Source organism: Hyperolius riggenbachi, chromosome 5, assembly GCF_040937935.1.
Source record: "Hyperolius riggenbachi isolate aHypRig1 chromosome 5, aHypRig1.pri, whole genome shotgun sequence".
Classification (NCBI taxonomy): domain Eukaryota; kingdom Metazoa; phylum Chordata; class Amphibia; order Anura; family Hyperoliidae; genus Hyperolius; species Hyperolius riggenbachi.
In genome coordinates, this window is record NC_090650.1 from 33,193,567 (window position 1) to 33,208,510 (window position 14,944).

The 14,944-nt window shown below is 45.7% G+C and overlaps 1 protein-coding gene across 1 annotated transcript in view; it reads left to right on the forward strand.

The window, feature by feature from the left end:
- The window catches only part of LOC137518105 (sorcin-like), a 39,755-nt gene extending 24,811 nt beyond the window's left edge, over positions 1–14,944 (forward strand). The window contains exons 4-8 of the mRNA XM_068235437.1: positions 1,995–2,038; positions 5,943–6,090; positions 9,829–9,942; positions 13,078–13,136; positions 14,774–14,944. Of these exons, the coding sequence (XP_068091538.1) occupies positions 1,995–2,038; positions 5,943–6,090; positions 9,829–9,942; positions 13,078–13,136; positions 14,774–14,800 (392 nt within the window). The 3' untranslated portion in view covers positions 14,801–14,944. The remainder of the gene's footprint in view (positions 1–1,994; positions 2,039–5,942; positions 6,091–9,828; positions 9,943–13,077; positions 13,137–14,773) is intronic.

Here is a 14,944-nt window from a genome sequence, read left to right on the forward strand (position 1 = left end):
GCCTGTAGCGTCATTACGCGTTTCGGCGCATCTGCGCCTTCATCAGATCTTTGCAATTACCCTGACTCTGATCCTGCTTTCCGATCCTGTACTTTTGCCTATCTGCCTACCTGTTGCCAAACCTCTGCCTGATTACCGTTTACTCTCTTGTCTCACGATCCTGTACTGATACTTACCTCTGTTGCCGAACCTTGCCTGCCTGACCATTCTACTTGCCACTGGTGAGGTGTTACTACGCCAGCTCCACTGGTGAAGCAGTTCTGCTAGGCTATAGTTCAGCCTTAATTGCCTGCTCGTAAAGTAACCTGTCATTGTAGTATTACTGTGTTTTGCAGGCTGCAGTACATCCTGACTCACCCGCCCCTCAGGTGTTCATTTGCCTGCAGCATATTCTGAATCACCCGCTCCTCGGGAGATTCAGCCTCTTCAGTATTGTTCCTCCAGCTTGCTGGAGGTTGTAAGTTAGTGCATGGTCAGTGTACTGTTTATACCTCACCAGCCCCTCTGGTGAGGTCTAATTGTACCATTAAAGTTACGGTTGCACCAAATCACTACACACTCTGCTCTTTGTCTGCTATACTGGTATTATTGGTGATTCTGCAGATCCCCACATAATCAGACATCTGAGCTCGACACCCAACTGTTACACCTGGGAAGCAGAGCTTTGGGCTGTAGCTCTGCCTACATTCTCGTCAAACAGCGCTAATCTCCGGCTCTCCCCCGCCCCTCTCAGTGAAAGAAGACTGAGAGGGGCGGGAGGAGGCGGCAATCAGTGCCGATTGATGGGAGTAGAGGCAGAGCTACAGCCCAAAGCTCTGCCTCTACTAGGAAGCGCTGCCCAAATCTCCCTCCCCCCCCCCCCCCCCCCCCATGGATTTTGGGGGGGTTTAATAGCGATTTCAGCCGCGGGGATGCGGCGTTTTAGGTAGCGCAAACTTTTTTTTGAGACTTCAAAATCTCTAAAGAGGAACTGTCGCGAAAATCTTAAACCGCATACAAATAAGTACATTTCTCCCAGAGTAAAATGAGCCATATATTACTTTTCTCCTATGTTGCTGTCACTTACAATAAGAAGTAGAAATCTGTCATTACCGACAGGTTTTGGACTAGCCCATCTTCTCATAGGGGGGTTCTCAGGGTTCTCTTCATTCTTTTAAAAGCACTTAGTGAATGGCAGTTGCTCCGTCCAACTGCCAAAAAAGTGTGCAGCGGGCAGGGAAGCTGGCCAGCATCTTTGTATAAATCGTTTTCAGGGAATGTCTTTATAAAGAATAAAGGCCATGCTGAGAATCCCCCATGGAGAGATGGACTAGCCCAAAACCTGTCAGTAATGTCAGATTTCTACTACCTACTGTGTGTGACAGCAACATAGGAGAAAAGTAATTTACGGCTCATTTTACTCAAGAAGAAATGTACTTCTTATTTGTATGTGTTTTTAAATTTTAAGATTTTCACGACCGTTTCTCTTTAATTATATAACATTTTGGCTCTTTGGGAGCTTAAAATGTAACATAGAAAAGGTGAAAAAAAATCTCTGAATCATGCCGATTCCCTTCCACACAAACTCCAGTTGTCTGTTCTATAGAACACTATATAGACCAGTGATGGCTAACCTTGGCACTCAAACTGTGGTGGAACTACAAGTCCCATGAGGCATTGCAATACTCTGACAGCTCTAAGCATAACTCGGGGAGGCAGAGGCATGATGGGATTTGTAGTTTTGTCACAGCTGGGGTGCTAAGGTTAGCCATCACTGATATAGACGGTTGTTTATGGAGCAAGGTTTAGCTGTCAGATGTTGTGGAAAATGTCGTTCTTTGTGTGTAAATGATGATGTAGTAATTCATAGCTGTATGACCTGGACAGTGTTCAGATCCCCTCTGCAGAGTCACAATGGACTGGCTAAGAAATGCATAAAACAAGTGCATGATGTTGTGGTTTTTATGGCGTGACCTACATTAATCGGATCTAGTTTTTTTTTTTTCTCCTTTCAGCCTTTAACCTGGAGACCTGCAGACTGATGATCGCTATGCTGGATGTATCCTTGTGTAATGTGCTGTTATCTTGCTCACATCAGGGATAGGTCAGCTTTTGGCGCCCCCTCCACCCCCATACTGCAGTAGTTTGGTATGTACAGTTTTCCCTCCTTCTCCTCCTGCAGTTCTGTCAGGGGGAGAAGCCAAATTTCACCAGAGGCTAAAGTGACTCATTTAGCAATTACGCAGCAAGTTTTTAACAGGAACTAGAAACTGACATTTCCTGTCCTGATTAACCTGTTCATGGCTGAGGGGACTCCATACCTCAGTGACCAAATGACAGGGCAGCTACTGCTAGTCTATTCACTGTTTGTGTGTTAATGAGACTTCCTCAGAAATTGTTATTTTTGCAGACAGGAACAGATAAGCCTTTCTTTCATTTGTACGTTAGGAATGAAAGGAAAAAATAAATCTCCATTCATGGTGAGGAATTGGGCTTTAACGACTTGAGGACCCAGCCTTTACCCCCCCCCCCCCCCCTTAAGGACCAGCGCTGTTTTTAGTGAACTGTGCTGGGTGGGCTGTGCAGCCCCCAGCACAGATCAGCGGGCAGGCAGAGCGACCAGATCGCCCCCCCCTTTTCTCCCCCCTATGGGGATGATGTGCAGGGGGGGTCTGATCGCTCCTGCCTGCCTGAGGTTTGCGGGGGGGGCACCTCAAAGCCCCCCTCCGCAGCGAAATTCCCACCCCCCTCCCTCTCCTACCTGTCACCCCCGGTGATCCGGGCTGCACAGGACACTATCCGTCCTGTGCAGCCAGTGACGGGACGTCCCCTGTCACATGGCGGCAATCCCCGGCCGCTGATTGGCCGGGGATCGCCGATCTGCCTTACGGCGCTGCTGCGCAGCAGCACCGTACAATGTAAACAAAGGAGACATATGTCTCCTACGTTTACATTTAGTCTGCGAGCCGCAATCAGCAAATGCTTCGCTGTTGTCTCTGGATGGGTTTTAAAGCGGAACTGAAGATAGTCTTAAAACTAACAGTTTCACTTACCTGGGGCTTCTGCAAGCCCCTTGCAGCCGTCCTGTACCGCGCCGGTTCTCTATGATTCTCCATGCTCCCCACTGCCAGCTACTTTCAGTTTCACTGTCGGGCCACTGCGCCTGGCAGCTACTTTTGCCGCCAGCTACTTTTGGCTTCGCCGTCGGGCCATTGGCTCTGGCCACACATATCCTTCTTCGCGATCCAGTCCGCAATAGCGCTATTGCAGATGGGAACACGGAAAAAAAGGATACGGTTGGCAGGGCTGCGCAGGCGCAGTAGGCCCTTGACTTCCAAGTTGAGGAACTAAACTAGCTGGCGGCGAGGAACAAAGGATCGTAGAGGACGGCGCGGGACAGGACGTCTACAAGGGGCTTGCAGAAGCCCCAAGTAAGTGAAAATGTTTGTTTTTAATAATATCTGCAGTTCCACTTTATCTCGACCGAAAGCCTCTTGTGCAGTTGGGCATTTATGAACATGGAACATAATCCACCTGCCACAAACTACTGGTCTGAGGCATGCAATATGAGAGAAGAACATTTTATAGATGTTGTGACATGATCTCCAGCAACCTTCCAGAAGCACAGGAGATGTAGGTGACAAACACACAGGTCCTTTGATGTGCCTTATTGAGGGCAACTCCCAGATAGGTAATTGGACAACCTCCAGTGTACTTTATAATCCATTTCCAGTGTATAAAGGTACAATCCACTATTACAATTTAACTCCCTCACCTGGAATTCTAAAATATTCTTAAAGGATACCCTAGGTGACATGAGATAGATGTGTATGTACAGAGCCTAGCACACAAATAACTAGGCTGTGTTCCTTTTTTCTTCTTGCTCTGCCTGAAAGAGTTAAATATCAGGTATGTAAGTGGCAGTTCCTGTCTGAGACAGGACTGATTCAGACTACAATGTAACACTCACTGATAAGTACCGTACTTTTCAGACTATAAGACGCTCCTGACCATAAGCCGCACCTAGGTTTAGATGACAAAACCAGGGGAAAAAATGTATACTAAACCTGGTATATCCATGATGAAGGGGCATCTTTTGTATTATGCCCCCCCCCCCCCTTTATCTCATGCCCCCTTGTACCTCTTGTGTCCGCCTCTGTCCTCCGTGTCTCCTCTATGCCACTTTGTGTCTCCCTTGTGTCCTCCATGCACCTTTGTGTCCCCGTGTCCTCTTCTGCATGGGCACAGTACAGGGTGTCCTTGACATTACGGCAGGTTGGAGTTTCGTATTGGCAGGCGTTCACAAGTCAGGAACTCCCTGCATTTGGACTATAAGATGCAGTGACTCCCTCCCCCCCCCCCCCCCCCCCCCCCACACACACACACACACACACACACACACTTTTTTGGGGGGAAAAGTGGGGCGTATAGTCCAAAAATACAGTAATCACAAGTATAAAACGCTTTCCTATCAGAAAATTGCTTCTGAGAGCCCGTAAAGAGAGAAAAAGGGTCAATAGTTCATAGATTTTTAGCTCTGGCGTACTTCAATGAAAGTGTCATTGAGCAAAAACAATAAAAACGTATTATTCATGTTAAAATGCATTTAGGATAAAATAATTCTTAGCATACTGATATACTGTACCCCCCAAAGAAAGCCTAATTGGTGGCGAGAAAAACAAGATATAGATTATTACGCTGTGATTAGTAGTAATTACGTTATTGGTGAAAGAAAGGGATGAGCGCTGATAGGTGAAAATTGCTCTGGTCCACAAGGGGAAAAAACCCTCAGTCAGCAAGTGGTTAAGCCACCTCTCCTGGTGGGCAGCACAGATGGGGGCACTCAATGAGCTTCTGACTGCTTCGGAGATGCTAGAGGCATAAACCAGCACAGCGATTTTTGCCAATTGGGGGGGAAAAGGGGGGGGGGGGGGGTTGAGGGTTTAGCAGGACTGTTGAGTTAGAGCAATTTTTGGATACCTGGAGTCAAGGGTCGTTAAATACTGACTCCTATTACAAACTGTAATCAAAAGGAAAGATCTGATAAAATGTTCTATTTCTCAGATAATGGTCATCACAAATAACTTATGTATACAGTAACAGCTCTGCTTAGTCTAGAAAAATAAAACCATAAACCAATCAAAAGGTTACTTGTGCTGCTGCAATAAAGCAGTCGCCGTCTTTTTAAAGTCCTAGATTCATATCTGATTGTATGCACGGAATCTTTTATATATAGCAAAGAACATCTCTGCTGTAAAGGTAGCCATACACTGGTCGATTTGCCATCAGATTCGACCAACAGATAGATCCCTCTCTGATCGAATCTGATCAGAAAGGGATCGTATGGCTGCCTTTACTGCAAACAGATTGTGAATCGATTTCAGCCTGAAACCGTTCACAATCTGTGGTGGTGGTGCTGGTTTCCAGTGTTCCAATAGTGTAGCGTTGATATGTAAGGATCCAGAATGTGCTATGCACTGCAATGCATGTCCTGCTTATAGGACGCTTGCGTAGGTTGAACCAGGTGGATTTCGCACCACCGTGGCTTGATGTGAATGTATAGAACTAAACTTGTTTATTTTGCAGACTGATGGAGTTGATACAGAATTCTTTTTGTTTTTAAAGAGAACCTGAGAATAAAGCTATCTCCGGTACCATACTTACCTGGGGCTTCCTTAAGCCCCCTTGAGGCACTCAGTCCCTTGCTGTGTCCCCAGGTGGCTTTGGTCACCTGCAATGCTGCCTGAAAGCCTGGCTAAGTCGTGCTTCATTGCACATGTGCGACTCAGCCCGGTGCGCTCCCTTGTCGCGCTCCTGACGCTGGGAGTAGTACTGCGGCCGGGCCGCACATGCTTGACGAAGCGCAACGTGGCCAGGCAAACTGGAAAGTGATCTATAGATTGCTGAAGACCTTGTTGCATCATTGGAGATTTGTTTTTCCTTAATGTTTAATCCTCACTCAGAAAGATGCGACCGGCAAGCTGGGCTTCAACGAGTTTAAAGAGCTGGGGATGGTCCTGAACAGCTGGATGCAGAACTTCATGAGCTTCGATGCCGACCGGAGTGGGACTGTGAATCCGGACGAGCTGCAGAAGGCTCTGACGGGGATGGGTAAATGCAGGGGAATCCTCTCCTTGTGCTCCTATTTACATCTTTGGCTCTACTCTGATTGATTTAACTGAAAGGGGAACTCTGCTGGTAGGCTGGCTCAGTGGCACAGGTAGAAGCAGTGTCTCTCCAGCCTCACTGAGGCTCCTCCCACCCACAGGTGACTCAATCTCTTAGCAGTCTTTGCAAAGATAGGAAACTGCCGTGGCAGTTTTTCAGACGGGGCGTGGCTAGCCAACAATACCTGGATTGTATTATAGAAGTGTTCAGTTCTCAGACATTGTTTTTCTAGCTACTCTGGGCTCCATTCACAAAGCATTACCGCATTCGGTAATGCTGAAAACAGCTGATTTTACCGATCACCTTCCCACATTCCAATTCACTAAACCTATCACCCCACAGAAAATCACAGTTCCCGACTAGTGAGGTAAATTACCGACTTGTGCGGTAATCACCTTGAGAAATGTACATTTAAAGATTTCCGCATGTCATTTACCGGCCACAAGTATTCTGTTTTTTTTTTTTTTTTTTTTCCCCTCCAGCTCACAGCAGCCGATGACGAGCTCTCCCCATGCTGTCTGTGCGGTAGATTTGACAGACAGCCTATGGGGAGAGCCACACAGCCCTGCTTCTCAGCCTGATTGGATGCAATAGGGATGCCGGTGGGTCTTTCAGTGTATTAATGCAGAAGAAGCTGACAATTCTGTTGGCATCACTGCATCCCTTTAGATATGCATATCTGTATTGTAGCACACAGAAGAGCTCCCCCTGGTGGCTGCAGCACATCTGAAGGGATGACAGTATGCACAGGACAGAAAACCTCACACACAGCTCCCTGCCTGCTGCCCTGCTAGAAGGCTGGTAAGTGACACTTACCGAGCAAGGCTTAGTGAATTGAGGCAGTTCGTTCGGTAAATTACTGAACTTCTGCCTCATGGGGGGGGAAAACTTTTGTGAATTTGGGGGAAAAAAAGTGTAAAATACCGCATGAGGTATTTTACTGACCAAAATGATTTTACCGAACTGATTATTGTGAATAGAGCCCAATGTTTTATCTTCTGCTGCCTGTGATGATAGTGTGGCTTGTTTTTACACCGGAGGTCCACTTTAATAATTTGTGCAGGAATGTTTTTCTAAAAATGGGTTTAAAGAGGAACTGAAGAGAGATGTATATGGAGGCTGTCATGTTTATTTCCTTTTAATCAATACCAGTTGCCTGGCAGCCCTGCTGGTCTATTTCTCTGCAGTAGTATCTGAATAACACCAGAAACAAGGATGCAGCTAGTCTTGTCAGATCTGACTTTAAAGTCTGAAACACCTGATCTTCTGCATGCTTGTTCAGGGGCTATGGCTAATAGTATTAGAGGCAGAGGATCAGCAGGGCTACCAGGCAACTGGTATTGTCTAAAAGGAAATAAACATGACAGCCTCCATATACCTCTCTCTTCAGTTCCTCTTTGCATTTCCACTGCACAGGTGTCATAAGGATATTTAGTCATTCACACATGTGGACTCTTCCAGTATCGGAGGACCTTAAAATATGGTGCAGCAGGGATGGTCCAGGAGTGTCCCTTATTTTGTGCACTTGCGTTCCCGTGCATACACCTTTTTTATTTCCAAAGAATAAATTGTCACCATACTTTGTACTAGGGACATAATTCAAATCTTGTAATAACCAGGAAAAATAGGCAGATAAAATGTGTGGGTTTTATGCACAGTAGCAGTGTTTGGTACTTTTCCGTTAGCCGGGCGCATCCACTAGGTGGCGATAAAACTCCACCAGAGTTGCATCTTTCCCTACTATCCATGGCGGCCTGAAGGGGGAATAGTAATTAACGCCACCTAGTGGATGCGCACACATAACGGAAAAGTACCCAAAACTATAGGGTATGAAATTGGAGAATTTTTTTTTTTTTTTTTTTTTTTTTTTTTTTTTCCCTTCCTTTTGAAATAGCATAGAAAATGAAGTAATTACTGAACACCAATATCAACCCCCAAAAGCCTAATTTGTGGTGAAAATATATATATATATATATATATATATATATATATATATATATATATATATATATATATATATATATATATATATATATATATATATATATATATATATATATATATATATATATATATATATATATATATATATATATATATATATTCTATCATTTAAAGGACTTCTGAGGTCAAATGTTAAAAAAAAAAGTGAAATACCTGGTTCGCTTTTGTAGGCATGGAGGACGTCCTCTGCGCTGCTCCGCCGGGTCCCCGCCGCTCAATAGCCCCCCGGGCCGCTCCTGACCCCACGACCCGGGTCGGGCTCTCCTGCCTGCACTAATATGGCCGCATAAGCTGGCCGCGGCTGCGCAGTCCGCATAGCCGCGAGTGCGGCTGCGCAGCTCTAAGGCCAACCTCCCCGATCCACGCAGCAAGAAACAGCCTGTAGTGTAGATCGGGGGGCTGGCCCTAGAGCTGCGCAGCCGCGGCCAGCTCCGGCGGCCATATTAGTGCAGGCAGGAGAGCCCGACCCGGGTCGTGGCGTTGGGAGCGGCCCGGGGGGGTTATTGAGCGGCGGGGACCCGGTGGGAGGGCGCGGACGGCGTCCTCCGTGCCTACAAAAGTGAACCAGGTATTTCACTTTTTTTAACATTTGGCCTCGGAAGTCCTTTAACCAGCTGAGCGGTCTGGACGAGCTCAGCTCGTCCAACACCGCCAGCGGCTGCCGCTCAGGCCCTGCTGGGCCGATTTGAATGAAATAAAAAGCAGCACACGCAGCCGGCACTTTGCCAGCCGCGTGTGCTGCCTGATCGCCGCCGCTCTGCGGCGATTCGCCGCGAGCAGCGGCGAAAGAGGGTCCCCCCAGCCGCCTGAGCCCAGCGTAGCCGGAACAAAAAGTTCCGGCCAGCGCTAAGGGCTGGATCGGAGGCGGCTGACGTCGATGACGTCACTCCGCTCGTCGCTATGGCGACGATATAAGCAAAACAAGGAAGGCCGCTCATTGCGGCCTTCCTTGTTTATTCTGGGCGCCGGAGGCGATCGGAAGATCGCCTCCGGAGCGCCCTCTAGTGGGCTTTCATGCAGCCAACTTTCAGTTGGCTGCATGAAATAGTTTTTTTTTTATTTAAAAAAAACCCTCCCGCAGCCACCCTGGCGATTTAATCAGAACGCCAGGGTGGTTAAAGGACAATTGAAGTGAGAGGGATATGGAGGTTGCCATATTTATTTCCATCTAAGCACTACCAGTTGCCTGGCTCTCCTGCTGATCCTCTTCCTCTAATACTTTTAGCCATAGACCCTGAACAGGCATGCAACAAATCAGGTGTTTCTGACATTAATGTCAGATCTGACAAGACTAGCTGCATGGTTGTTTCTGGTGTTATTCAGACTCGCCTGGCAGCCCTACTGGTCTATCTCACTGCAGTAAACTAGTATTGATTAAAAGGAAATAAATATGGCAGCCTCCGTATACCTCTCACTTCAGTTCCCCTTTAATTGTGATTAGTAGTGATTAAGCTACTGGCAAATTAAAGGGATGAGCACTGAAAGGTGAAACTTGCTCTTGTCCGTTAGGGTAAAATCCCCTTTGGGGTGAAATGGTTAAATGGATTTTATTGTACTCTCATGAGTTTTATTTCCTGTTTTGTGCATCCCAGTGTTGTATTTGCTTTTGCTGCTGCTGAATTTTTAACATATCTTTCTTGGTGTTAAGACATAAAATATCTGTGTTGTCTGTTGCAGGCTATAGGTTCACCCCACAAGCTGTGAATATCATTGCCAAACGCTACAGCAGCCAGGGAGCGATCGCATTTGATGACTATATTGCCTGCTGTCTGAAGCTTAGATCCGCAACAGGTAAGAACGCCGGGCTATGTGGCTGGTTGGGTCCTGGTAGAAGCTTGTGCAGTAAGTGTCGCCCTTTATGACTGCTACCCAGGCATTGGGGCAATGGTGCTGTGCAGTGCGCAAAAAAACTATACCCTGCAATGGAGAAGGGAGGAGCGATGATAGGGCGCCAAATAACTGAAACAGAAACTTTACCGATTATATAGTGGTAGGGGGAAAAAAATCAATACGCTGCTAAGTGAGAAGTTAAAAATAGAAGAGAGATCAAGATTGCTATTCCCATATAATTTATTCATGTTGTGTGATCTACCTTGGGCCTGCAGGTCATTATCTTTACTGCTTGCAGACATGGAGGGGAGACTACTCTAGTTACAAGTTGTCATACATATAAACAAAATGTTGTCTCCATGTACAGAATATACAACACTCTATGTAAGTTTCACTATGTATGACGCATGACTCAACTCACAAGCAAATTCAACTTACAATCAAATTCCCGGAATGTAATATAAAAATATATATTGTACGGACAGAGATAAATTGCTTGCTTGGCAGTTGGAAACAGCTGTTATTTCCCACAATGCATTGAGGTTCACGGACAGGAAACAGTTATGGCCTTGACCTCACTCTGTGGGATGGGCCACACAGATCGGGGGGGGGGGGGGGGGCTGTTAAAGGTATACCCATGAGAGGTGCTCAAGGTCCCTTTAAGTCAGACGACTTCCAACAAAGTTGTGCTATGACCCCTCTGGAGGAGCCTCTTGCAATGGCCATGCGCGTCACTTCCTCTTCCTGCTTCATTCAGTGATGCACTTCTCTAACAGAGAAGACAGAGGTGACCCAGGAGTTATAATATAGCCAAGATGGCAGCTGTGATTTATAAATTGAAATCGAACGGAAACTATTTTGTGTAGAATGGGGATTCAGGCATCAAGTGAAAGAGGAAAGCACAAGCTACAGAAAGGTATGCATCTTTAAGTACATTGCAGTACTGGTCAGGGTCTTAAAGGCATGCCCATGAGAGGTGCTCAGAGTCTTAAACAGGGCAGGATATTCGGGCGCAGCTGGCGCCACCATAGGCTGTAATGGCAGTTACGGTGATCAGATAGTAACTTGAGCGCAGTCAAAAGGCTGAGCTCAAATTACTTTTAAAACACTGTAAAAAACACTTTTTTTTTTTTTTTTTTTTTGTCCCTAGGCCTTCTCAGAGGACTAGAGGACATGATCTGCACTTGGAGGAAAAATGTTTTAGACTTTTATTTAGGAAAGGGTTCTTTACAGTAAGAGTGATTAAGATGTGGAATGCATTGTCACAGGAAGTCGTTATGGCAAACTCTATACCTGCATTTGAAGGGGGCTTAGATGCTTTCCTTGCGTTGAAAGACATCCATGGCTACAATTACTAGGTAATGCCCAGGGATGTTATCTGATTGCCATCCGGAGTCGGGAAGGAATTTATTTTCCCTTTTGGGGCTAATTGGACCATGTCTTGTAAGGGTTTTTTCTCCTTCCTCTGGATCAACAAGGATATGTGAGGGAGCAGGCTGGTGTTGTACTTTGTTCAGTGCTTGAACTCGATGGACGTATGTCTTTTTTCAACCAAAGTAACTATGTAATTCGGCCGCCAGCAATAGCTGGAAGACTAATTACATTTATCCCCCACTATCCATGGCGGCCTGGAGAGGGAACATTAATTAAAGAGGCAGTTCAGCGAAATGTAGACTAATCTGATTTCCTTAGTAGCATATTTCTATTAGGAAAAGCAACACTTATTATATAGTGCTGTTTCAGAAGGTCATCTGGACATGATTTATAGGTCGGATACAGATCCGGACATCGCCAAGGCAAGGAAAGCGACGTACTCTGTGTTCAGTTATCGCAGGAATTGAACAGAGGCGCCAACAGGATAAAATATGCTTAAAAACTTCAAAATTGCTGAGGAGGCAGTGGTGGACTTGCCTCCTCAAAGCAGCATGAAACTGTCAATTTTCAAAGGTTTAGATTTATTAATATACTCCCAAAAAAAAAGTTGCAACGCGTTTTGCAGGTGTGGCCCCGCTTCATCAGGCAACAGGGGATGAAGCATACAGCAACAAGTGTCTGTCTCAGCCTACCGTCATTTTTTTATTTTTTTTTTTATTTTCTGTGTTCATTTAGGCCTTGTTCACATTAAAAAAATCGCCAATGCTATCATAGGAGCTGAGCGAATTCTAGGGTTTTTTTTTTAAGCACTCTAAGAATGATTTTCGTGTACAAAAATGGTGTTCTAAGCGCTGGGTGGGAGATATGTGTGTATGTGTGTATATGTATGTGTCAGGAAGTGAACTCTTTGACCTGGAAATTAATAAATACAATTTTTTTTCCCATTAAAGTGCTCGGAAAATTGCAGTTCAAAGCGCTTTTTAGATTTCTCTATACTTTCTACTGAATAAAAAACGCTCCAAAAATGGTGCTGGAGACACGTTTGCGATTGGATAGAAAGCTCATCGCTTATGTGAGAACCGTCACAAGAGCCAGATGTGGCAGACAAATCAGTAAGGGGTTGATTCACTAAGCTACACTGCTCAAGCAGCACAGCTTAGTGTGGCAGCGCAAGTAAAATTTTGAAAAAAGTGCATGCTACTGCTGTAGCATGCACTACTAACTTACTCGCGCTACCCTAAAACAAACGGCTGGTCCAAATGTCCCACTCTGGATCCTGTCAGGTCCAGTGACTTTGTAGAACGAGATCTCAACACTTTGATTGGCCCAATAGGCTGCCTGTCACTTAACAGTACAAGCTGTTAGTCGGTATGTCTCCTGTCTGGCTCTCGGGTAAATTGCTGATGTTGCTGAAACCCAAGAGAAGCTGAAGACGTGTCTGACACTTCCGCTGCCCGGCGGATCAACTGTATACACATCACCATGGCAAGAGGGACGTGAGCCCTACTGTCCTAATTTGAAACATGCTGTATGGCTCTCACGGAATTACACTTTAAAATATGTGGTGTTTATGGCTCTCTCAGACAAAAAGGTTCCTGACCCCAGTCCTAATGCAAGGCCTTTCTCCTAATGCTGTGAAAGGTGTTAGATAAATAAACACGCAGCCTGGTTAGCTCAGTACTTTCTGCTGAATGAACTTGTACATCTCTGTCTCTCTTGCAGATATGTTCAGGAAAAGAGACAAAACCCAGCAGGGAACGGCCACCTTCCAGTTTGATGATGTAAGTACAGCGGGGGAGGGATGCCATGTTTTACGGTGACTATGAACTGACCACATGATGATGGAGTTGATCAGAGGTTACATAGACCCAGCATAAGCTTAGGGCTACTTGAGTAATGTCCAGTGAAATGCAACAAAAGGTTATGAGTCCCAAACAAAACCTGGTTCTGGGTTCCCCTGCATCTATTGGGTCTTATTGGTTTGGTGAACGATCTGTAACTTCCTAATTGTGACCCTTATCGCTCCTGTAACCTCACCCTTAAAGCCTAATTACAAGGAAAGAATGGTTGCAATAAAGTGGTTAGAGCTTAGTCAGTTCCATAGGATACCCATGTTCAAATCTCGGCACTTCCTATTCATTAAGCCGGCACCCATTCAAGCTGACACTTAAAGTGGAGTCCTTCACAGTCCTGCTGCTCTCTGGCCCGGTAGACACAAAATGCTCCCGAGTGCGACAGTGAGCATGTGGCCCAGCTGCGCATGTGCTGAAGAGTGTGGCCGGCCCGATTACCGGGCCACATAGCGGCAGAACTGAGTGGCCGAGGAGAAGGGACTCCATGGATCTCAGCGGGGTTGGAGGTAGCCTCAGGTAAGTATAAAAACAGGCTATTCATTGATTTCAAGTACAATTTAACTGCATTTAGTATTCCCTTCCCCCAACTGTAGCTATAATTACATGATACAGACCACCTAAATCAATCAATCAATTCAATGGTGGCTATTGTGTGAGGGGTGTAAGGAGAGAAGATGGTTGGTTAGCAATTCAACCTAATGAAAACACATATGAAGTGATTACAGCTACAGCCTCAACAAAGGCCCCAATAAAGCAGCTGGCTAGGACCCCCATCTGGGCTCAAGTCGGGAGTCCCTGGTGCAGTCACAACCTCTGCATCCCCTGTTGCTGTATTACTGAGTATATGTAAAAAGAGAACCTAGAGCCCAATATAGTGTAGTAAGTATTGACAATTGGGTAAATGAAACGAGTATAATATATACTCACAAACCAGGGTTACCTCCAGGTAACCACTGTATAGGCAGGTGAGGAGATTAGCCTGTCCGCACTCAGGATTAAGAAGTCTCTCTCTGTAGACAGGAGAAAGAAAGGGGTATCCCTCTCCACCAGGGGTGGATATTAGATATAACGTAATAAAGAACAGAGGCGCCAACAGGATAAAATCAATTCTTAAAACTTTTAAAATTTTGCTTAGGAGGCAGTGATGGACTTACCCCCCGCAAGCAGACACAAAAACTGTGTATTCAAAATCATCACATTTATTGGTACACTCCAGGGGTTTTTGCAACGCTTTTCGCAGGTATATTCCCGCTTCCTCAGACAATAAAAATAGGCGTACACACTCAAGGTCACGATAAGCACCTCTGGGCGTGTTTGAGTGCAAATGACACCCAGACTAGGGATAATTAGATGCAGGTAATTCTGAGCTGACGCAGGCTTATGCAAATTTTGTATGCCAATGTATACAGCTTGAAAATGGACCATTCAAGCCCCACTAACATTTAAATTGGTTTATTTCAAGCTGCATGTTTTTGCATAACCCTGCATCAACAGAATGTTTTGCCTCTCATTGGCCATCCCTAACACAGGCAAGAAGCCCTCTGACTTGTTTTCTCTCATTGCAGTTCATCCAGTGCATCATGAGCGCGTGAGGATGACAGAGATCCCCGGACCTGCCAGTCCATTCCACCTGGAAACCACTGTTCTGTTACCGTGGGAAACGCTCGCAGTTTTGTAAATGTTACAGATGCTGTTTAATTAGTTTGTTCTTCAATAAATGCAGTTTGTACAAAGAA